The 24,811-nt window shown below is 41.0% G+C and overlaps 2 protein-coding genes across 2 annotated transcripts in view; both read left to right on the forward strand.

Annotated features, from left to right (window-relative positions):
• Positions 1-943: 943 nt before the first annotated feature.
• LOC109625574 (claudin-1) lies at positions 944-3,104 on the forward strand. Its single transcript, XM_069521973.1, has 4 exons — positions 944-1,287; positions 1,606-1,770; positions 2,327-2,405; positions 2,500-3,104. The coding sequence occupies exons 1-4, from the start codon at positions 1,086-1,088 to the stop codon at positions 2,663-2,665; spliced, it is 612 nt and encodes a 203-aa protein (XP_069378074.1). The 5' UTR covers positions 944-1,085; the 3' UTR covers positions 2,666-3,104.
• Positions 3,105-5,376: 2,272 nt separating this feature from the next.
• p3h2 (prolyl 3-hydroxylase 2) overlaps positions 5,377-24,811 on the forward strand; it is a 59,395-nt gene continuing 39,960 nt past the window's right edge. The window contains exon 1 of the mRNA XM_020081408.2: positions 5,377-6,124. Coding sequence (XP_019936967.2) covers positions 5,714-6,124 — 411 coding nt within the window. The 5' untranslated portion in view covers positions 5,377-5,713. The remainder of the gene's footprint in view (positions 6,125-24,811) is intronic.

The following is a 24,811-nucleotide window of genomic DNA, read 5'->3' on the forward strand; positions in this document are numbered from 1 at the left end:
GTAATAATTAACATTTTATGATATTGGAAGTGCTGTTTTGACTCATTCTAAAAGTAATTGAATAACAATCAAAGTTGTAAGTGTGGTGACTAAATACATTTAATCAGATGTTTAAAACCAATATAGTGAATAGACGTGGTGATGATGTAGAGGGGAAGTGAGACAGCGACTAGGGAGGCTAAATCCTCAGTTTGCTTTAATTGTCTTTATCTGCTGTCGCTGAGTCATATCTGTGGGAGGCAGCAGCTCAGTCCATAGAGACTTGGCTTGGGAATTGGAGGAATCGGAGGGTGGCCAGTTCAAGTTCAGCATGGACCGAAGTACGAAAAGGTGCACTGGTAGTTGGAGAGGTGCCATTTCTCCTCTTGGGCACTGCTGAGGTGCCCTTGAGCGAGGCACAGAACCCCCCAATTGCTCCCCGGGCACCTTCAAGGCTGTCCACTGCTCCGTGTGGTCACTGTGTGTATTGTGCTCTGTGTGTGCTGTGTTCACACAGATGGGTTAAATGCTGAATGTAGTGCTGTGTGTGCATGATTGTGGGACAATAAACAGGAATCTTCCTCCTTCCTTCCTTCCTAGGGTTAGATTGTGACTGAGCTGTTTGTGAAGGAATATTAGAGCATTTTACACAAAATGTTTTCATGAAACGCTTTAATTTGTACTTTGGACATGATTGATTGATTTTAAACACATTTCTTTTTTTTAATTTTTAGTTTGAATATGTTTGAAATGAATAACCTAACCTAAACTAATGGCTGCTGAGAAGTTTTTATGACGCTGGCAGAGAGCGAAGCTGCACTTATAAAACTCCTTTACATTCAGAGGAGTCTGTATTTACCAACGTGGTGGGAAAAGACTTCCCATCATCCTCTGCAGGTGGAGGACAGACCTCCTGTGCGTCACAGCCCTGGACTTTAAATAGAGTCTGCAGCAGAGCGCGTGTATAACGGTCTGAAGAGGTGAGAGGAACCACAGGTTTAACTTCAGCCTCCTCTCCTCTCTTTCTCCTCTATAATAACTTGTTTAAAGCAGTTTTCCATTAAAGGTTCTCGGACTCTTTTCCCTTGCTGTAGCCGGGGTGCACGATGGCCAGCTCGGGCATTCAGCTCCTGGGGTTCCTCCTCTCTCTGGTCGGTGTCGCTGCCACGGTCGCCGCCACCCTCATGGTGGAATGGAAGAAGCAGTCGCAGGGAAAGGCGCACAGAGTGTATGAGGGTTTGTGGATGAGCTGCAGCGGCAACGAGAGAACAACATGTGAATTCCACGAGTATCTCCTGAAGCTGCCCGGTGAGTTTTTATTTTTACATCTGCATCTCCTCCAGAAACCAGGCGCTGCTCGTTGAGATGCCTTCCACCGATAATAAGTTTCTAAAATTAGACTCAAGTCTTTGGGTTGACCTCTTCTGACCTGATGGAATCATATGAGGAATTTATACATCATGTGTTTTTTTTATTCTAGTGCTGCCAATCATTGATTTATTTCAGTTTTATCTGGTTTGCTGTTGACAAAGGTTAATTGAATGTGTGGTTTTAATGTGAGTAACATGCAGGTTAGAGACACAGAGATTATGTCCCACATCTGTTCACATCTGTCTTCCTCTGCAGCTGAGGTGCAGGCGGCCAGGGCGGTGATGCTGCTCAGCATCCTCCTCTCTGCTGTGGCCCTGATGGTCTCCACTGTGGGGATGAAGTGCACTCGCTTCATGGATGAAAAGGCCGAGAGCAAATCTATTACAGCCATGATCGGAGGAATCATGTTCATGGTCTCAGGTGTGTGTTCAGTGCTGTATAGTGTGGAGTGGGTTAGTTGAACTGAGGAACTCACACTGGAAACTTCAGTGTCTGGTCTTTGAATCACCTTTTAGCTTTTACTTGATTGACAGCTGCCATAATGTTTTTTTTTATATATAATTTTCCTTTGCCATGAATTTTAAATGAGGTTGTATTAATTTATTTGCTGACCTTGATTTTAGATTTTGTATTATATAATTAGCTGTCTTTTAATTTTATATAGCTTGCTTTTGAATCTTTGTTGTCTTGTTTTTGTTTGCACTCTGACCGGAGGCTGACTTTTAGAGCTGGAACAATTAAATTAATTCATTGTGGTATTTTTTATATCTGATTTTGTTTCCTATTTTTATATTATTTATATTTATACTTGCAAAAATACACCACACAAAATTCCTGCTTGGCAATAAAACCAGATTCTGATTCTGATTGCAGAAAAATTATTGGCAATTATTCTGAAAACTTTTAACAGATTATTTTCTCTACCATTGTCTTTCAATTGCAACAAATGATCCATTGATATATCTTTTTTTTTCAGGTTTAGTGACTGTGATTATCACCTCCTGGTACGTTAAAATGATCGTTCAGAACTTCCATTCATCCAATCACCTGCAAAGGTACAGCAGTGAAGCGATGCGCTCAGTACACGTGAATACACGCACTGATCTTGTAAACATGCATTTAAATAGGTGTGTACCTTTTTTTTTGTAGCTTTGAGTTTGGGAAGGCAGTGTTTGTCAGCTGGGCCGGTGGCCTCCTCACTATGGCCGGTGGCACTTTCCTGAGCTGTCGTCGATGCTCACGGTCTGAATCCCCTGAGTCCACAAACTCCAACCACTTCCTGTCCACCACTAAGTCCAAGTCCAACTACGTGTAGTCGGGAGGTGACACAGTCCATTCAGAGGACAACTTGATTGTTGTAAATATACGACCTACATCCAGCCAGTCATTGGTATGTTTTTGTTTTGTTTTAGTCATGTCCAGTTTAAACACATCAGACTTTGTCGGCCTGTTTGAATTCATATGAAATCATGATGTTTCTCTTCACAGCTTCAATGAAGAACATTTGTTTGAATAGTTTACAGTGGATCTGTAAAGTTCTTCACTGTGTAGCAGGATTTCTGTACTTATTTACAGTGTACATTTCTATACAAGTCATTTCCCTTGCCTTTTCAGTTTGACACAGGTTTAATGTTGTTTATGTTGTTCATTTTATGTCCTGTAACCCGTCAAGTTGTTTTCCTACATTCTATGGAAATTACAAAGATCACAGTTTGTACATTTTGAGAAAAAAAATAAATTGATTTTGTTTTCAATAATGTGGTTTACCTTGTTTTCCTTTATATTGCATAGAAATCTTTGTATAACTCTGGAAATTACTGACAAAAACATTTTAAATAATGATTCTAGACACAGGTTTACTATAAGAAACAATTTTAGATTTATTTAAGACACTTTTATTTTAATCTTTGTACACAGCACACATGCACAGCTGTTTTGTGTGACATTTTAGTTCATTTAGATGAAATGAACTACTGAAAACATCATGAGGATTTATTTCCACATTCAATTTCTGCCAATAGATCCCTTTCACCTAAATCTTACACACTGGACCTTTAAAACATATCTCAAGGTTTTCTTAACTGACCTCATGAAGAAGAATCAACATCCACAGTTTGCTCCAATCTCACAACCATTACAAGTTACATCAGTGTGTGTGTGTGTGTAACACCTTGTTTGACAAGTCCCTTCATTATTATTTAAATGAACTCTAAATGCAGAAGAATTTATTAAATTATGTTTTTCTGAACTCTATGACATTCTGACAAAACATTTTTTAAACCGAACAACCAAACCGTTGAAGAAAATGACGACAGAGTGGATGTTAACTTAGAATCTCTCATGGGAGCGACACAGTGCAGACACTTCCTGAATCCTCAGACAAAGAGTGAAAATAAAACTGGAGAAAATGGTAAGCTGTGTGATGGATGTGTTGTGGCAGTGGTAGCCAGTCAACATCCTGCTTAATTCAATTTGTTTTGATGTTGGTTGTCCTGGTTTTCAAAAACAGCTCACATGTTTATCCTGTAAATGTAGTTTATTGTACACATATAGAAATACTGATAAAATCTTTACAAACTATTTTTGTCCTTGATTATCTGTTTTGGAGAAAGACCTCAGCAGATGTGAATCTTTTCCAGCAACAGGCCTATTTGTGATTCTGCAATGTTGTTCCACAAATTCACTTTATTTCTAATACAAGACGGATCTCAATCAGTGCACTGCACAATAAGAAGAGAGGTTCAACTTCCTCCTGTGTTAACCTCTCCCTAGTGGAGGAATCCACAACTCTCACAGTTTGGTTTCAAAACCTTGATAGGATCTTTTAAACAATCACACAGACGTGTTTCAGTCAGTTTTCTAGTTGATTTAAGTTTGGACTCACACACACATACATATACACACACACCTCTACACCTGCTGGACCACATACCTGTGGCTTCTGTTCTGTCTGTTCTTTCAAAGAGGCTGTTTAACAGGCTGATGGTGTTAATTTATTCAACTTTAAAGATTCAGTCTTGTCCTGAATGTTTTTAAAACTGCTGTTAGCGAACATTTCCCCTAGAGGGAGACAGTGTATTTAAAGTGGAAAGAACCTGACTGAACCTCCTGAGAAATAAAAAACCCTCCAGTATTTATACACAACTACATATCTCATTATAAAATAAAATATATGAATCTTTCATAAATTTCTACCAAGCCAATCACATATTTGAATCTTGGTTTTTATTATTTTTATTATTCAGCCTAGCATGAATAGTGCTCATTATAAAATATACTTATACAAATGCAGCAAGTTAACATCTTTAATCCCAGGACAGATGCTAGTTAGTTAGTTAGTTAGTTGGTTAATAGAAACATAAAGGAAGAGAAGGAAAACAAAGGTATAAAGAATATAAAATGACTTAGCACAGATTTAATATAGAGGTAAAATAAATAGCTTGTTCAGATAACAGTCACACTTTAATCTATTCAACTCTATCTTGTGATCATTTAATTTTTTTATGCTGATTTGTTTTTCAGGCACATCTCTGGTCACTTTATATGAGGGAGGAACCCAAACTTTTTATATAAAATATCTACCAAGCAACTCACATATTTGAAACGTATTATTGTAATTCTTATTTAGCCTTCCAATTAAATGCAGCAAGTTAACAATTTGTCATCTTTAGTCTATGGGCAGATGTTAGTTCGTTAGTTAGTTCGTTTTTTGAGTCACTTTATCAAAACACAAAGTTCAGTTTGAAAACAAAGTTAAAAAGAATATAAAATGAATTATTACAGACACATTCATTATAAATGTGGATTATAAATGTTTATTTTGACATAGTTTTTGGTTTCTTAGGCTCATTTGTTTTTCAGGCACATTTCTGGTCACTTTATCCGAAGGAACCCAAACTTTTTCTTTCCACTGTCCTCGCATCTGCAGCTTTTACCGTCTCATGAAAAGAAAGTTAACAAAGTTTGAAAGTTGTTTTCTGAGTGTATGTGGTGAAACCATAGACTGTATATAAAGAGGGTGAAACAGCGGCTCGGTCAGCAGACAGTGTTCTCCCCGGTGTGGGCGGCTTCCTGCGGGGTTCCCTGAAGGACCCCCCCTGTCTGTGATGTCAGCCCCGCAGGAGAGGCTGTAGCTCCGGACACTTGGAGGGGAGGAGTTAGGGGGAAGCGGAGAAGGGTCATAAGAAAATGTGTGTCCCCGACTGAAGCAGCGTTATTTCCGCCCTGCTGCTGCTGCTGCCGCCGCCCCGAGTCTCCCCGAGAGAGAGAGGGACATTTAAATGGACTGACCGTGGAGCCCCGGTGACTGACAGCCCGCTGCCCGCCTGAAGCTCGCCCCTCACGGCCTGAACCTCCGCAGAGGATGGATGTGAACTTCTCCCCGGCAGCTCTGTGCTCGGTGCTCCTGCTCTCCTTGGCATCATCCGCCGCTTTCCTGGAGCCCTGCGATCTCCTGTACGAAACCGCGGTGCAAGCGTTCTACTCCGGCGACTACAGCGGCGTGGTGCGGTTCATGGAGGCGGCGCTGAGCAGCTACACAGACGCCCGGCGCACCAGGGTCCGCTGCCGGCTGCGGTGCCAGGACAAGCAGCCGCTGGACGGGAGCTTCTCGGACCTGCTCTTCTTCGACGCGGTGCTCCGGAGAGCGGCGTGCATGGACACGTGCATCGAGGAGAAACTGGGCGCGCAGTCTGTGCACAAACTCAGCGAGGATGTGGTGCAGGACTTCCGCAGGAGGATCCCCTACAACTACCTCCAGCTGGCTTATCAGAAGGTAGGCGGTGGTGGTGGTGGAGGGTGTGCGTGTGAATGAGCTCCATTGTTGTCCTCTCAGCGGGGGGCCGGTTCCTCTCTGCTCCGGTCTTCATCATCTGCTGCCCGGCACCTTGATGCTGAGAGGGATGAGAGGAGCAGCTCTGTGGTGACCTGCTGCTGGTCCTTCACTTCTGTTACTGCACACAGAGGAGGGCACGGGCCAGGAGCCCACTCATGTACAGTGAGTGTCAGGAAACATGTTGATACACATGCAAGTTGAGAAGCTGCTGTATCAGCCTGCAGTCTGCACACAGCTACTACTTCACTCAGTGGACTGAAGCTTGATAGATGTTGGCTTCTTTTGATTCTGGTTTTTTAATTTGAGGTACATTCACTTTACCCAACAATAATGTTTTACATTCGTACAACAAATGTTTTCTAGGTTGAGGGTGATCGTTTAACATGGCAACCTCATTGGAATGACAATGTAAAGAATACATAGAAACATGTATTTAAGCAAGTGTATATTAAGCATTAAAATGCATGAATTCAATAGTCTGTAATATGGTAATCTGCCACATAAGTGAGTGCAGGACAGTAATATAAGTATTTTAATAATCTTGAATCAGTGTAGGAACAGTGTGATGTAAGTGTTTTGTAGACTACTTGTGTTTTTGTCCAAGCACCAAACACATGTCGCAGGTTGTATATTGTTGATTAGACTTCTTTACAGGCTCAGTCATCCAGTCAGAGCCGCCTCTCTCTACAGATGTCTGATCACTTGTTCCAGTCCTTTGTGTTTTATGGCTCCTCTGTGCGATGCACTGTTCGAACATACCTTGGTATGTTTTTTCCTGCTTTGGCAACTTGAGCTTTCTCTTTCTTGCCTCATCTCTAATCCAAAGATCTTCTGAAAAGTGCAGTTAATCTGCCACAAATTTCTCAATCTCTGGTCACTAGAAGTATTTGTTGTTCGCTCTACATTTACACAAACAGCGGTTTCCCATGAAGCCCTTCATTGCTGAGGACTGTGCGTGGGAACAGACTGAGAGATTATACAGGAGAGAGCTGGGAACAAAATGTAATCACTTATTCAGACCCCTCTGCGTCTTTATAATTCATTAGTCCCTCAGGAGCAAGAAATTCTGATGTTTCCATTCTAAGAATATTTGCTTTCAGGTTTGTGCATAAAGTACGAACATCATCCATTTAATGGATGTTTTTTTTCCATTGGAAAACTCTGGTTTTGCATTGATCCTGCATCTATTTGCAGAGATCTGTTTCCATGCTGTGTGTGTGACAAGATGATCCCAATGTCTTTGCCTGCAGACTATGACATCAGACTGCCAACTGATGAAAAGCTCTTCAAACAACTTTACATTCATCATGCAGGTGAACAATAAGATGTGTGCAACAGTGATACAGTGATTCCTGCTGGGGAATTTGTCTTTCTGTATCCGTCCCTCAACACTCCGGACGCCTTGTTGGGGGTGAGGGTTAGAGGTGGTACTTTTCAGTGTATTGAAGTGAAGCTTAGATACAACAGTGACATGTTAGTATAAAAAATTCAAGCTGTGGAGATATTTTCTTCATTTCTTTTCTCACTTTGGCTAAAGTAAGTGGGTGATGATTTCACCCAGTTGGAGCTGGGCTGGTACGCTGGCAGCATCTCCATGAACCTGAGACCCAGTCCTGCCGGTGACTGCAGACCAGCTTCAAATGTGCGGGCGATGACACACAGCTTCCACTGCTCAGAAAGTGGCGGGGGAGTTAATAGGCCCTGTCTGCGGGCAAATGGTTTCTCAATTTTTTTTTTCCTGAATCAGCAGAGAAAGCCTAAGAGCTGATGTTATCCTCACATCAAAGTCCTGTCTAGACATGAGTGTAGACACGGCCTCACACAGAGACTCTCACTCAGCTGTCAAAGATGCTGCTCATTTTTTATGCAGAGAATTTATGATTCCTCCGAAATCTGTGTGGAGGACAAGTGGCACATTTTGGTTTTTCTTGAATAAATGTTGGTGCTAATTTGTTTATTTCGGTCTCCCCCCTGTGTTGCTCTGTGCTTCCTGGTGTGTTGACATCTTTACGAAGTAAGGACATGGCAGCACATCAAGGATGAATGTGTTGATCTTAACCCGGGCAAGGAGAGGCCAAGATGGAGCGTTCCTATTGGCCAAGCCCATGAGAGTGCATCACGCCAACCGGTGTGTACACATGTGTTAGTATGTGGCTCTCCTGTGTGTGTGTGTGTGTGTGTGTGTGCAGAGACCCTCACATGTGTGTTGATGTGGGAGTGTTTGGTGGCGTTTGAGAAAATAAATAACATTCCTGCAGTATTTAACATTCCAGCGTCACACGCCCTCTTGCTGACAGCCTCTGGCACAATGCTGCCATTGGGTCTGTCAGAAGAGGCTCCACAGTCACCAACTGTTTCCTCCCTCAGGCTGCTGCGTATGTCCCCAGCTCGCCCATCGTTTAGCCTGGCAAATATTTTATTTTCCTGTTGTGGTCTGTTTGCTTTTCTAAAAAAAGGGGGGACACGCCACCTTTTGCAGGTATTAAAGGGAGGCTTTTGTAGCTGCCAGCGTATGGGCGGGACCTCCATGACCTCCGCTGATCTCCGCCGCTGTCCGCACGGCTCTCGCTGCAGTCGCCCCACTGCTGAGCGATCAAAGGCCCTGAACTCACCTCAGGGGAGAGGAGAGATTGTGTCTCCAGCTGTTGGATCTGTGATCTGACAGAGCTGCTATTTCAAGATTGTGAAAGGCCTACACAGCCTATGAATTTATCAGTTTTTATTATTAGATATAATTAAAAATCTGATAGAAATCATTACACCGATATACATAAATAAAACTATTTTCATTGCTTCTCCTTTTATTGCTGCAGATATTTTCTATTTCCTATTTTCTTTTGGCTGGACGGAGACATAACATGCCGCTGTAAATCTGTTGAAACGGTCAAATCCAAACTACACATTTTATTCCTGAAAATCTGTTTAAACTGATCAGCTTTAGTTATAAGAAAGGCAAAGCAGAGACATGAACTTACTGACATTAGTCATTACAAACTTAAGCTGTGCAGCCAAGCGTTCGTCAAAACCACATAACTTTATTATAATTTGTCGTAGGGGGTCCCAAAGTTTCCAAAGATGCCAAATATGTCAAAGTGAATTTTGAATGTGTATAGAACAAGGACGTTTTGGTCCTGAACGTTTTACTCAGTGTAAACTTGTAGCTCCAGTGAAGAGCAGGAAATTCGGTCCCTATTCTGCACAGGGATCTCTAATTATCCAAATTCATCTCTGTCGAGAAACTTTTCAAATTGTTTAAGAGATGCACACTGTTGTCATCTTTCGTGTGTGAATGTGCTCGTCTCGCAGTAAAGTGCGTCTCATATAACCGGAAACTTTGCTTTACAAGGCTGCCAGCAAAATTTAGTTTTTGATCATGATCCGGTTCATCTTAGGGTTGAGAACTCAGGACAGCAATAGCCAGTGATTACGGGGGAGTGATGACACTCTGTAATGATCCTGTTGACATGCTCATCCTGTGTGTTCACTTCAGAGTCATCAATCTAAATGTAGCACCAGTGATGAGGACCAAATTCATCCCGGCTCCATAAAATGTGGAGAGTTGGCAACAACTGCAGAATCTGACTGTTATTTAACACTGATGTCATTTTTTTTCTTCGAATTGAATCATAGAGTGAAGAGCAGCTTTCTCATGACTTGATTTGTCCTGGGAATCAGGACACATGATTCAATAACCATCCCATCATCACTTTGTTATGAGAGCCTCAGTCCCAGCACAATGCGAGAAGGTGACAGTGGGTCAGGACATTCCTTGAGGGTGACTGATGTTGTGATTAATCTCTGGCATTTTCTTTTTTTAAAGTCACGACTCCCTCTGCTTCCAGTTTAGGTCAACTTGAACCCCAGTAAGGAATTTTAAACATTGTGAACTTTGGAGTGGAAAAACAGATTATGTATTGCCAGAGTTGAGAATGAGTGAGTGAGTGTTTGTGCTGTCGATGAGAATCACATGTTATTGTCATCTGCAGCTGAGGGAAGGGTCCAGACGCAGGGAGAGTGATTGGTTGATGCAAAGCAGAAACGCTCCCAGTCGCTCAGAGGCCGCCAGGTCAAATTTGTTGATGTTTTTTCTTTTGATGAATCCGTGTGGTCGTTTTTGAAGTTATCCTCTTTACAAAGTGTCCGGAAGGAGACAAGGCGCTGTAGATGAGTAGATATTGACTTTTAACACTGATTAATTATGCAAGAGTTACTTACTGAAAAGTTCTACAAAGCATTTGTGATGCATGAAACAGCTCAGCTAACATATTAGCTTTCAGGACAGTAAACTATGTTACCTTGAACCTGCTGCTCACCAGTTGATTGACTCTAATCAATGGTAACAGACTCCTGCTGGTTGATATTAAAATACCTCTAAGTCCTCAGTCATTAAAAATACTTTATACTATTAATCATATTGATGGTGGAAAATGGAGAGTCAGAGCTTCACATTACTGGATGTCACAAATATAAACATCCTTTTCTCCTCTCCACACACCTGTCGTGCCCTTCGGCTGCTCTCCTGGCCCTAACCACTGAGCTTTGCCGAGACGGCCAGACATTGTGGCACTTGGTTGTGCCAAAGGTCTTCTGCATGACTGGATTTGATGGGATAACGCACCACAGGAATGTGGGGGCATGCTGTGGCGTAACACACCGAGATATTTATCACAGTGATCGTATTCTGAGCACAGTGTTTTTCAATTTATGGAAGATCACAACATCCCAGGTCACAAAAAGGGAGGATTTGGACCAAGATTCAGTTTTGAGATCCAACCAGCTGGAGAGCAGCATTTATATTTGAGTGTTTCAGTACTTGCAGGGTTGGCAGGAGAGACAGTTGTTGCTACTACAGATTCCTTATGTGTCTGATTGTGTGTGTGTGTGTGTGTGTGTGTGTGTATTAATCAGTGTGTTTGGTGATTATCAGTCTGACCAAAGACTCCTGGGTGTCTGTGTGGAGAAATCAGGGCTGGGATGGAAAAACAAGAGTTTGCCAGGCATCTGCTGAGTCTCACTAGTGACTTGAACTATGTGTTGGCTGCTGCAGGGTACAAACAGAAAAACTACCTCTATATCTCATGTTCTCCTTTTGCATTTTATTTGCACATGGAAAAGTTTTGTATTTCGTCTTCTAGAATGAATAAAGAAAGACATCTGCACACCAAATTCTGGAAAAATGTCTGGTCAGAGAACTGCAACTGCTTTTTCTTTGAGCTCCAGCATCTCAGCTGAGCTGGATACTGGATGGTCTGTGTTTTTACCTTTTTTTGTCCAATTGAAACACAAAAACATTTGCTTCAGTAAAGTGTGACATTGCAAAAAAACTGAGTAGAGATGAGTTTGCATGTACTTTTCCTGTGTCTCCTGTGATGACTTTCTAAGTCAATGTTCTTGCTGCATCAGACAGAAGAAGAATGAGGTTGAACCATAGACCGTATTTAAAGATGGACGACATGACCGCTCCCAAAAGTGAAGCCAAAGCTTCTCAATCAACCCCTGATGGCTGGCTTCACTATAGTTCACTTACGTCTGTCCTGGTATTTATGTTTCCATTAAACTAGGGTTTCATGAGTTATTTGATGTCTGTCTCACGACTGGTTGAGTGTGTTGGTCGGACCTCGTTACTGCTTCACCATCTCCTGATCGCTATGCACAGACTTGTGAGTGCAGCATTATATATTTATGGAATGTGTTGGTTAATTTCTGGACGCGTCGTCTATGGGTTGAGTTATTCATCGACCCATACTGTAAACATAGCGGTTGAAACAGAAGTAGAAAGGTGCCTGAATACACTGACTAATTTGGTCTTTTATAGTATAGGATCTAGAGTCCACAGACTAAACACATACAGTACTTGGCTCTGGCAGGACTGTTGGCCCAGATTTAATCCATCCTCTTATTCCACACAAAGAGTCAAATGTTCCTCAGTTTTTCTGAAGTATCCTATATCCACCTCACAGCTTGTTCTGCACAACCTTGAGCTACTGTATAAATTGTGCTCAAGCTGCGTCTGTCCTCGGCAGATCGTTTCTAGGAAGTGGAGAGGGGGTTGGAAACTCGGGTGGAAACCACACAGAGGGTGGAGGGGTACAGGAAGTGAAATCTGTTCTGGAAAACACTGGAAAATGAAGCAATTTTCTTCAGCTTCCTTCTCTTCACTTCAGGTACACATGATTCTTATTGGGCTGCCTTTCATCTGTTTGGACATTGATCCTAACAACAGTGTTCATGAAGTCAAATGAAGAGTTTAATCTGTGAAGCCCATGCCTAAGTCATCTATTGAGTTTAGAGCTTCTCTATGAGCTTGGTGAAATTTCATTTAAATCGTCCACGGCAGGACGTTTGTGTAATTTTGGTATGCGGTCCCAGAAACGGAGACCTTGCATGGCCACTGATGATCGAAGCAGAGATCTGACAAAGTCACGTTCTCTCTTATGCCTTTTTTCCACTGGCTTGTTGAAGCATGCTTTAGCCATGGCCCACCGCAATGTGATCGCATGCGTTTCCACTGCCCCCTGACAGCAGATGGTAAATGATATTGTTCTGATATTTGTGCTCGGGAGAGGAGCCAAACAATGACAGTCTCCACCTCCTCAACCACGCTCTGTTGACACTGACTGGATCAGTGAGTCTGGGTCTCACCACAATTCAGTGAAAAAAGGATGGATGATGGGATGCAGCTGTGTATGTTTCTCCAGTGTTAATGTCAACATACTGAAATGGAAGTAACTAGGATATAGTTTACATTTTGGGTATAACTTCTCTTATATGTTTGTTCATTTTAATTTATTGCAGCAAGAATGTAATTACCTCGACCAGGAAGGTTATGTGTTCACCCCTGTCATGTGGTTGTTTGTCAGGAGGATTCCGAAAACACTACTGAACAGATTTCTATTATAATGGGAGGAATGATGGGGCCGGGGCCAAAAAAAGAAGACATTACATTTTGGCACGGATCCAGGAAATGTTTTTTACTTTCTTCAACATTGTGAGATTGGGCATTTATTTTGGTCATTTTCACAGATTTGAGCTTAATTGAAAAAAATCAGGCACATTTAGAGAACTGAAATCAGAGTGTGCGGCTTGATTTAGTTTCAGGAAGCTGTTGGGCCTTGGCAGAGGTTTGTTCTCTACTGAGTGTCCTTGTAGTTCAGTGTATTTTCACTTATAAATTATTTCTTTGGTACATGTAAATGATTAGTTAACCACCCAGTGATTTATGACTCATTTAATTCATTTTTCAAGGTAAACATGCCAAACATCCTTTGATTCCAGCTTCTCAAATGTGAATTACAGCAAGTTTTCAGTCAAATATGTTTGGGCTTTGTGCTGGTCATTGAACAAAATGTAGCTCTAAGAACTAAGACTAAACAAGAAAATGATGTAGTTATCATGTTAAACTGGGTAAATGTTACACATAGTTGTTTTTTTCCTCTCAGAATTATCATCCAGTGTTTTCAGTGCAGTTTATTTCCCTTTTTAACCCCACAGCTGTTTCCTGTAAAATTGTAAGATTGTTTATCCAGAGCTGCACTGCTTTCGTCAGCCTGCAGGGCAAAGGTGCTATGGTGACTCAGTGGTCCAAGGGACGTTGAGACAATATTTGAATATTTCTTACATGTCAAAAAGTCAGGCCTGAGATTGTTTTCAGCCTCATCCTGTCTGTCTTCTATTAAAAATGCTGTAGCACACATGTATTTATTTCACACCATGAAAATCAACATTACAGTTCTGCAAGAATCCGCCCTTCCCTTAACAACAGCTAGTTAAGTTTGACAGCTGGCACAGAGAAGGGGACAATTTCGTTAAGCAACCCCCCCTCCAACCTATGGCTGCCAAAGAATAATTCATCTTCACAGGATTTCCAACTATTACCCCTGCTTGTGACCTGCTTTGTTGTCAGATCTCAGCGTCTCGCCTCCCTGACACAATCTGCCTGTAGATTCCCTGCAGGGAGGCAGGTAGTATTACTCCTACAGAGGACAGGGGGAGAGCAGTTTTTCATGATCTCATGTTGACCTGACCCATGGCTGACAGTGACCCTGCAGCATCTCCACATCTGGTTTAGTTCTCAGTGAATTGCAGCTAATAGCAGCGCTAAACAGCACGGGGCACGAGGAGCCGCAGGCTTGTCTACTTTATCAAAGAGCTGTGACAGCAGAGGGAGAAAGTGAGGGGGAGGCTGGAATGTGCGCCAGAGTTTGTTATTTATTTGGTAGCACTTATGTTTTCAGCCAATTAGAGCTCCCTCCTATACAGGCTTAGGTGATGAGGCAGCGACGTCGGCCGTCAGCATGCTACCGGCCTCAATTTTTGAAGTAAAGCTGGCTGCCAGTTGTATGAATTACACTTTACCTGTGTTTTTTTGTTTCACAGAGCTTCCTGCCTCAAACTGCCTTGTGATTGTTGTTTACACAATCATCCATGCTGCTTAAACGGAACTGAGGCAATTATTTAGAAAAAAAATCATCTGTTTCTAAACTGATTCCTCAATAAAGTAGTTTTACACCCCCAACATGGGTCTTACGGCTTCCAGGAGGTGGTTAACAGAATAAAACAGAAAGTTCTGCATGTGTATATCTTTCCTCAAAAGCAACCTGAGCCAAATGTCCTTACAGAACCTTTAAAAAGAGTAAATACAGGATTTTGGCTTGAGCGGCAGCGGGAGTATGTATCACCTGTGAAAAGTAAAGGTCAGTTTCATGTCAGCGCCTGGTAGGTCCTGTCCTGTTGTAAAGATCAGCTGCACTGATGAATGGGGGGAAAAATTATAGAGTTTAAAATAAATAAATTAGACTAAAGGAAATAGAACCTGATGGCTGCAACAAGTTAGTAATTCCAATTTGTTTTAGGTTTTGACTGATTTTCTGGACTCTGTTGGGGCAAGAAAAAAACAAGTTTTGGAGACAGTATTGATGTGTTAGTTTAGAACTTTAGAATCTGGGATCTTGTTAGCATAGAGTGGCTTACTTTTACTTACATTCAGCAGTCAGAAATAGAGTTACCGCAGTTAACTTACCCACTGATTCCATCGTCGGTTTCACTTTTTGTAGCCTAGACATAAAACCTACATAGTTCATTATTGTGTATTCGTCAAATAAAAAAAGATTCTAAAATTAGAGATGACTGACAAGGATGATATGGATCTGGGCCCAAAAGATAGGAAAAACTGTATGGATGTTTTTGAGGTCCACAAGTGCACTGAGCTCACTGACAGACAGGTTAACATGTTAGAGAGGGAGTGAGAGGCAGCAATCCAGAGCACTGAACACTTTTCAATGAAGCAACAGCACAAAACTTATTTTGCATGAAACATAGTCTGTAATTAAGTGCGGTAGAAGAGTGAAGCTGTGAAATGAAACACACTCTTCTCTTATAAATGAGTAATCGGTAACACCAGTGTTGTCATGAGTTTTATTACTAGGTGGGAAAACTTCCACACTGTGGCATCCCTAGTTATAAAGACATTTGTTTTCATCCTGAGGAGAAAAACAAGCCTGTGGCACCACTTAAAGCGCTGGAAAAAAATGTCACGCTTTTAAATCCTCAAAATGATGAGTTGAATATGCAATTTTTTTTATACAGTCTACATCCTCTTCCAGGGCTGGAAAGTCAGCATACTAAAGGTTTTAAACTTTAACTGTCTTACATCACAATACAGGTGTTTGACGTTTGGCAGTAGTCAAATATATTTTGTTTTATAATCAGACAGTGTTTAGCATTCAGAAGTGATGATGTCAAATAATTTACTCACTGAGGCAAATCACAGTGTCTAAGTTTTTGATTTATTTTACAATAGCTTTTTACGGTTCACTGTTTACGTTCAGATCTGTAGTAATGAATCATTGAAGTGCAGTTTATACGAAGCCCTCAGAGGACTGGCCTCTTCAGCACAATATCACCCACTGATCACATGCACATGGGAAGGCATCAGTCTATTCGAATGTCTCCACACAGGAGTAACCATGTAACTTGTGGGGACAGAGGGATATATGAAAATCAAGGCTTCCTCTTGCTGTAATCACAAACACTATGAAACAGAGAAGGCCACAGACACGTTCAGCTCTGGAGAAAACAGATTTGTGGGGGTTCACAGGCTGTTTGTTGTCCATACTCAGAGTATCCAGTGTCACACTGAACATATCTGCTTTGTATAATGTGGTGGCATGTTTACAATCATTTATACTCTCTCATGTCTCAGTCTCTGGTTTCTGTTTGTGAAAGAGTTCCATAGTGATTATTAGTGTTCACTGAAGAGTTCCTCAGAAAAAAGGAAAATATATCACATGGTGTAGAGTGTGCAAAATATAGAACATGAGGAAAATAATTCCTTGTTTTAATTGATCCTTGTGTTTAGTGAACAGTTGTTTGTTGTGCTTTGCCTTAAACGTACTCATATTACAGATATAAATTCTCAAAACCTTTATGGAAAATACATTGTTGTTGATTGAAGTTATTTTGAAAAAATGTAAGATGAGTGAAGATTATAGAGTGAAGGATCACTTGTTTATTGATGACAGAAAGTTCGTCATTCTTATAATGACCAAGGGTGAAGAAACTTAATCTGGGGGAATATATCGCTGTGGTTCAGTAGAAGAAACTCTTTTAATTTTAAAATGCCACTGTAACTAAGGAGGAAAATGAACAGCTTTGTTTCTGCCATGATTGCTCAGGGTTTTTTTGTAGGAATTTAATAGAAACAGGATTATCCTCTGGTATGCAAATGTGGCCAAAACTCATATAGGCTTCTTCATTTAGCAGACTAAAATACTTGGGCTGCTTTAGGCCCAGCTCAGAGGTATTTACAGAATGTGAGAACGTCCTATACACTGTCCAGACCAACCCTGCACAAAACCTCTACTGAAGTAGTCGCTGCCCTCGCTGCGTCCTCGTACACAATGTACATGTATTTGCATGTTAAGCTCAACATGACTTTCATTGAGCTTTAGACATTAATCTTTGTTAATATTTACTTATTTACAAACTAATTCTCAAGTTTATTATTACCTCTGCCAAAGACGTTGTGGGTGTTTTTGCTTGTTTGTTTGTACGCAAGATTACACAAAAACAACTTTCTTCACTTTCTTCAACATTGTGAGATTTTTTAAACATTTTAGTTGATTTCTCAGTGAATAATTCATAGATCTTGATGAAAAGAATCAGGTGTTGGCGCAACTTGTTTGAATTTAATGGGAATGCTGGACGATGGTGAAGGTATGTCGTCTATTGTGTCCCTTTTATTTACTAACCTAAAATAAGAATTAACAAATGTGGGGACTATAAGGCAAGAAAACAGCAAAATTCATAAAATTGAAAATAAAATTACTACAAATGCAGATGTTGCAAAACTGAATCAAGAGAATTTAAATGTGGCTCTACTGAGTGTCACTCTAGTTGTATTTATTTTTTCATTCGAGGTAATGCTTATCCATTGGTGTATAAAAGCTGTGTTTATGTTAGTCAGTTTGTAATCACAGCTGTGTGTAAACGGCTGATACCAAATTTATTATTTTTATAAATGCTAAGTTTATACTAAAACACAATTATAAGCCTCATAGGCCTCACTCTATCTATTTTATCTTGTAAAAACAATTACATCAGTGCATTCCAAAGAGACAATGAACTTTTAATTGTATTTACAGTTACAGGCTCCACACAATGTGCTGCTTGCAATGTCCACCATTGTTTTCTTCCACTTAACAGTGTGGATGAAGAGGCTGTGCAGCTGGGACGTAATCTCTGACAGCAGTGCATCTCTTACATAAAAACATTGTGGCTGCATTGTCCCTGTCAGAACATCTGTGAAACAACCATCTCCTGCTATTTCTTGACATGCGGATGAGTCCCTGGAGTTTGCAAAAACATAAATATCCGAATAGCTTCTTCTTCTCAGTGAAATGAAATGCATTCAGCTTCAGATGGCCTCCTAAGAGGACTGTACTTTTTTCTGTGGAGCCCTGAAGTGCTGACATACGTATTAGTAATCCACTGGACTGAAGATACTGACTTTCATGTTGCTTTACTGGCAAACCCCTTCCCCTTGTAAAGGCTCAGCGTGTTTGCATTAAATGCTCTAAATAAAGCTGTGCATGGTAGTTAAAGTGGTTTTAGATGATTATAGACGTTAAAACCCTAAAAATATCTCACATGTTTACGGCACATGTTTGCGAGAGTGTGACGTTTTGTGCCCTTTGGCGGGGCTGAAATGAATCATAAGCCTGTGCAGTGTAATTAAGAGAATTCCTTCCTTTAACAAACTGAAAGACATCTCATTAACAGTTTTCAGACATAAACTCTGGAGACTGTCTGGAGAATTGGATCCGGACACTCTCCAGAGTTTGACTTTCATGCATGAACAACGCAGCAGGAGATTCTTCGCTCAGACACGTTCACATTCAACACAGGTATCTCTGGAGTGTTCAGGTGAGGGACGGTGCAGCAGCAGGATGTAACATATTAATGCTGCTGCAGAGATCGTATTGTTTACATCACATCAACACTGGCTCTTGTCACCAAAAGCTCTCCTGACATCTTCGTCCCGATGTGGATGACACTGCTTTCTCATCCTGAGATATTTGTATGTTTTTTCTTTCTTCCAGTTTTGAGTCCATCTTGTATTTGAAACGTCATCAACACGCTCACGTGCTCCCTGTGAATCCTGCCGAGGATCTCCTGCTGGGTTCTCACATGGGCTCATTCAGCCCAGCTGGAGAAACTCTGGATAAAGTCCGGAGCCTTACTGCGCTGGATGTCATTCATTAACTCACCTTGAGGTTTGGTTTCTAAGCAGCGATGAAGATACAAACAGAATCAATGAGAGGGCTGCTGCTCTGTGATGTGGGGACTTACAGCATCCCGTCATCAATGAGGAATTTTTACATGGTTTTTGGGCAGAAAGCTGAATGTTGGAGTGTGTCATTCTGAGGGAAATGAGCGGTTAATTCCCCAAGAGAGTCTGTAATTGAGTGAGATTGGGACGTGAGAGAGAGAGAGGAATATGACTCTCTGTACAGTAGGGCCATTGTAGCGCTGTGCAGAATTTACTTCATGACATCATGTAGATGTTGGACAGTAAACAACCCTCCTTTGTTGTACACAGAGTTTTGAGTGGGAAAATCTGGGTTATTAGAATTTCATAGTGTAGTTTCTCTAGTGGGAGGTTTTATTGGTTTCACGGGGGCAGTGTGTCACCCTCTCTTGACAGCTTTTAATATACTGAACACCAGGACACTGCTGGTATGAGTTTGTCATGAAAACAGACATTTTTATTAAAGGGAATTTTTCAAATGGCTCAGCAGTGCAGTTTAATTAAGTTTCTCACAAGAATGCTCTCAGTATGAAGCAGACTCCTCATCCTCTCTTCTTTCTTCCTCTTAAACTGCTACGTGGGTCTGCTCTTACACAGCTGCTCTATCTCAGCCAACAATAACAGAGATCGTCTTGTCCCCCTGCTCACTGGCTGCAGTGTGGTTTTTGTTGAAGTGTAAGTGTGTCATACATATACAGTGAAGACTTCATGTGTTTCATGTTTTCCTTTCCTCTACTGTACAGTCTGGCTGTGGTTTATAGTGGAGGCTTTTTAATGCACCGTCAACCCATAGGGGGCTGCTGGCAGCTCAGGCTGTATGTGTGGTGTGAGGGGAATAGCTGAGAGGCTCAGTAATGGGATGCACAGGCCCTCACTTGGCCTCATCGTTTCACTGCCAGGGGGAGATGAGCTCATGTGACTTAATTTATATGTGGAATGGATGAGGCATTGTGTTTGAAATTTTCCAACATGGGTTCTGTCTGCGATCAGAGCTCTTCACATTTATACTGTCAGAAGTATTCAAACACTGGTTCCGTTATTACCTTCGCCAAGGAGGTTATATTCTTGTCTGCATTTGTCTGTTTGCAGGATTGCACAAAAATTTGTGAAAAGATTTATACGAAACTTGGTTGAAGGAGGCAATATGAGTTAGGTAAGAACCCTTTAAATTTAGATTTTTTAATAGGGTGTTTCATCCATCCATTTATCTTTAACATTGTTAGATTTTTTTAGTTCTGATGATTTCTTAGAGAATAATAATCTTGATGAGAAAACCAATGTGTTAGCACACAATCTGACATGTTTGTTGAGTTCTTACAGAAGGAATGTAAAAAAAAACGTATTTGTGGTCTGAATTCTGATAACCTAAATGACCTTTAATAAGATTTGCCCCTTGTTTCGAATCCACACCAAACATGAAATACAAATAAGTCAGTAGAAAAACACACAAACAGTGGAAATCACAACCTCCTTTGTCTGAGCTGATGAGGCATCAAACTATATCAACATGAAAATCTCCATACACACAAAATGTAAATAAATAAATAAATAAGAACCAGGAATCATCCAACATGTTGTCATAGGTATAGGTATAAAGACCATTATAATGTTTTTACATCAACACACATGCACAAAAGTTGATTTAAAGATATTTTAAGAACCTTCTGATCACAGTCTTAGAGTAGACAAATTAATCTGATGACCTATTCACTGAATTATATTATCTGTAATAAGCCATTAGCCAATATATAAACATTCGTTAACTGTTTCCCATGTGTCGGCTCTGGATTGGATCAGGGACGTGGATAAGAGCTACTGTGAATATTGCTCCAGGTCCGTCACTGTCTCCTGGATAAAATGGTCTGCTTTAGTGGATCAGCTGTTCAGAGTGAACAACAGGAAAGATACCTCAGCCTTTTGTGTTTTCAATCATGGCAGCTCTGTCTCTAATCACCCTCCTCACCTTTGTTTCAACCGATTGTTTATGGGTCTAAGACGCACGCACGCACGCACACACACACACACACACACACACACACACACACACACACACACACACACACACACACACACACACACATTTCTCTATACTCCTCATTCTGTAATTTAAAAAGAAAAACACTTATACGTAGGTTTTCAAGTAACATGTAAGCTACATAGGAAAACATGTGCGCGCGCGCTCACACACACACACACACACACACACACAGCTGTCTTGGCTTAGTGTATATACTTTCACTCAAAACAATCCTTTAAATCCTTCAGGCCTCAGAAAGACGACAGTAGATGTTATTAACTTCTTACAAGTGGCTTTTTCCAATACATGCAGATGTTTGTTTACCTTTGTGGAAAGCTTGGAGAAAGTTAAAACACATACTCGTCAAGCCCTGCTTTGAAATTGAGGGATTGTGTTCTGGAAATTACCCCTGTTTTGTAAGCATGTAATTATGATGTTTTCTGATTCTAACAGTAGTCTCTGCACATCCTGAGGCGATCGCAGCCATCAGGTGAGAGCGTTTTTCCACAGTGACGAGGAATGCAACGCGCAGGTTTTATGAGGCTTCATGTGATTATTTAATTTTATGCCTGTTTCCAGCCATTACTCTTCCTTGCCGTGACACACGTAATGTATCCAAGCAGATTCCTGGTATTTCCAGTCCAGTGAAACCCAAACAAAAGAGCTGTCATTTGAGTATTTTGTCTGTGGATTGTGGTTGGCGGCTGATGAAGTTAATGGGAACAGCAGTTGCGGCTGTAGGCTGCGTGGTCGGACGCCATGTCACATCTTCAGGCCGGATGGAAGGAGGCAGGGAGACGAGACAAACAAAGCTAAGATATGGCTGATTTCATTCTCAGTGACTCAGTTTGAGGCAGCTGTGAACAGAGAGGAAATTAGGTCACACACACACACACACACAAAAACACAACCACCAATAATAATGATGCATTTCTTTCGTTTGTCATCATCTCCCCATATTTAAATATGTTTTAATGGGGCGTTTGTCTAGATAAGACGCCAACTGGTTCACTCTTAATGCTGTTGGGGTTCGAGGTCTAAAGTTTTGTTTTGGGAGGTCTGCTGGTGTTTTTTTCCCTCCACATTGCCGGGGATTTCCTCTGTTCCCTTTGGGACATCCTGTTATCTGAGCTGTGACTCAGTGGAAAGATCTCATTCCAGTGACTGGACCTTTTTCTTTCCTCTAGATTTTTTACATTTGATTGATGCAAACTGTTTTTTTTTTCTAATCAACAACTCTAGATTTCAAATGTATACACTGATGTGGTGTCTTTGCAAAAGGAAAAGAAAGGGAAACATACTGGAAATCAGTCATTCTCTCCTATGATTCTAGCAGCTGTGTGTGGGATGACTTAACTCTGGAGAAGAGGGTAAATTTACTCTACAGCTCTACAGCTTTAATTCTCAAATTTCTCTTTTCCCTTTCTTTTTTAAATCATTCTCAATTGATGAGAACATGATTGAATTTCAATAGTTCAATTTCTTCTTATTTTTATCAATGAGGTCAAGTAATGGACACTGGATAAATTGGCTGATATGACTGGACCATGTAGTGTCAATATGTATAGTTAAAGAAGCAAAGTAGATGAAAACAGTTGTGGAACTTCAATATAACATGTATTAGCATTTCAGCTGGAGTTGGCTGGTGTCAGGCCTTTATCTGTTTGCTGCTCTTTTACTCTCTGTGCTCACATATACAGTATTGTCAAACAGCCAAATTCTCAATAAATGTTACCGGTTTCCCAGCAGTCACTTCCAAGCCATTTTGAAGTCACAGCACAAATGTATCAGTAATAATCCCTGCCCATAGTAACACCTGCAAACCTATATCATGTGGACGAGAGGTGTCAACCTAGCAGCAGTGATTCGTTTTAAAATTAAAGGGAGTAGTGTGGATGTAGCCTTAGAGAGGTGTACCTGCCTTGTGCTTGTGAGGTACAGAGGTGGCAAAAGTACTCACATTCTTTACTGAAGTAAAAGTAAAGATTCTTGTGTATAGTGTATAGACTCTGGTAAAAGTAGAAGTACTGATTCAACTCCTTTAAGTACATTTTTGACTTCAATGATACATGGTGCCTGTCTTAATAACTCCTCAAAGACAAAAAGTTGTAAGGAAACAAAACAGTTTTCCTCTTTTGTTAACAACCTGCACAGAGCTGGTACAGAGAAAAAAAATCACTGGACACAGTCTCGTTTTGCTGCCAAATTTCAGACAGACTAATAAAGACTGAACTGAACCGAGGTCCTGCATGAGCACCTGCTTCATTTTTACAGGAAATAAATGGATGGGGAATGTGCTGGCCTTGTCCCTGTCCTTTGTACACTCCGCTCGTCGCTACCATAGATTGGATGGTTAACTGAGGTCCTCGGTTCAGCCCTGCTGGAGTCAGTCACAGCCCTGTGTTGTTACGTCTTTTATGTCATGTCGTCATCCTTGGATGTTGAAACAAGTAACAAGCCATTTTTGAGAATGTAAAGAGTAGAAAGTACAGATATTTTTGTTCAAATGTAGGGAGTAAAAGCAAAAAGTCATCAGAAAAATAAATATTCAAGTAAAGTGAAGATACCTGAAAAGTTTACTTAAGTACAGTAACAAAGTATTTGTACTTTATTACTTCCCTCCCTGAGGTAACACTGTCTTCTACAGAACGTAGCTGAAGTTTGTTCAAAACGTTGCTTGAATTTTTGCCGGGTATTGTTTTGTAAAAAAAAGTTGCAGTGGAGTCTGAACAGATTCTATATCCAGCAAAGAAATGCAATAAACTGGCAACACTTCCCACAAAGGCCCTTGATCATGTAATAGAAACTGTTTGCACCATTTCATTTTAAACCAGGGATGGCCAGTTGCGAAATTACAACATTTGGCCAGCAGACCGATGTTGTAACGCCAAGTGGTACTCAACCGACCAATGATGTTATCAGTCAGCAAGAGACATTCACATTGACAGGGCGAACACTGTCACACAGACCAGCCAAACATCTGGACAATTGGGTTTATGAGAAAAAAAATACACAGTCAAATCAACAGGCTTAAAATTACAATGTTCAAACTAAAGTTTCTCTAGCAGGCCTCCAAAATTAACTATTGTCAAATAAATTCCTGCTCTACATTGAGAGAAATGTCAACGTCGACGTTAGATTCCATTCAGCTCGCACTGAGCTCTGGTTTGGTACAAAACGTTTTGGCCTTAAGGGAATGGAGTCACTTCTTAATTCATTGGCTTGTCTTGGAAGACTGGGAAAGAATCCTGAAGACAGACTAATTTTGTTCAAGATGCATTCAAATGAAATGGGCCCAAGTAGAAAAGCACCGATACTGACAAGAGCATATTGAGCACCAATTACCAAGCAGCTGTGGAAAAACAAAGAGCAATACATCTCATTCTTCAGACTCGAGTGTCGTTGGTAATGCACCTACTCATTTAGATTAAATGTGCAAGCTCTGTTCAGACACTTACTCAGATGACTCTTACACAACCCTGACAATTTGAACTCAGAGCTCTCCTGAATGATCTCATGCTGTTAAAAATCCATCTCCTGGGATTTCTCTTGTGTTTCCCATTCAATGCAAATCTCTGTTTCCATCTCTGAGCTGATTTATTAAACATCAAATTTGGCCAAGCCTGCTGTGTGTCACACAAGGTTCCTCCAAAGAGTATTTAGCATTGCAGAGGAAGAGAGACGGATAGAAATATTGGCCAGTTGTGCCCAAGGGGCCTCCTGTGAAACAGCTGGGTGGGGTGAACTCTGGCCTCAATGGCCTGTACTTTGGTAAACATGTGAGTTTGTAATTTTCTTCTCT

Source organism: Paralichthys olivaceus, chromosome 3 (assembly GCF_024713975.1).
Source record: "Paralichthys olivaceus isolate ysfri-2021 chromosome 3, ASM2471397v2, whole genome shotgun sequence".
NCBI lineage: Eukaryota > Metazoa > Chordata > Actinopteri > Pleuronectiformes > Paralichthyidae > Paralichthys > Paralichthys olivaceus.

Bases quoted from the DNA above. Each gene is read 5' to 3' on its own strand.
- LOC109625574 (XM_069521973.1), top strand. From the start codon at position 1,086: ATGGCCAGCTCGGGCATTCAGCTCCTGGGGTTCCTCCTCTCTCTGGTC. The intron at 1,288-1,605 runs GTGAGTTTTTAT...CTTCCTCTGCAG, and splicing joins GTATCTCCTGAAGCTGCCCG to CTGAGGTGCAGGCGGCCAGG. The intron at 1,771-2,326 runs GTGTGTGTTCAG...TTTTTTTTTCAG, and splicing joins AATCATGTTCATGGTCTCAG to GTTTAGTGACTGTGATTATC.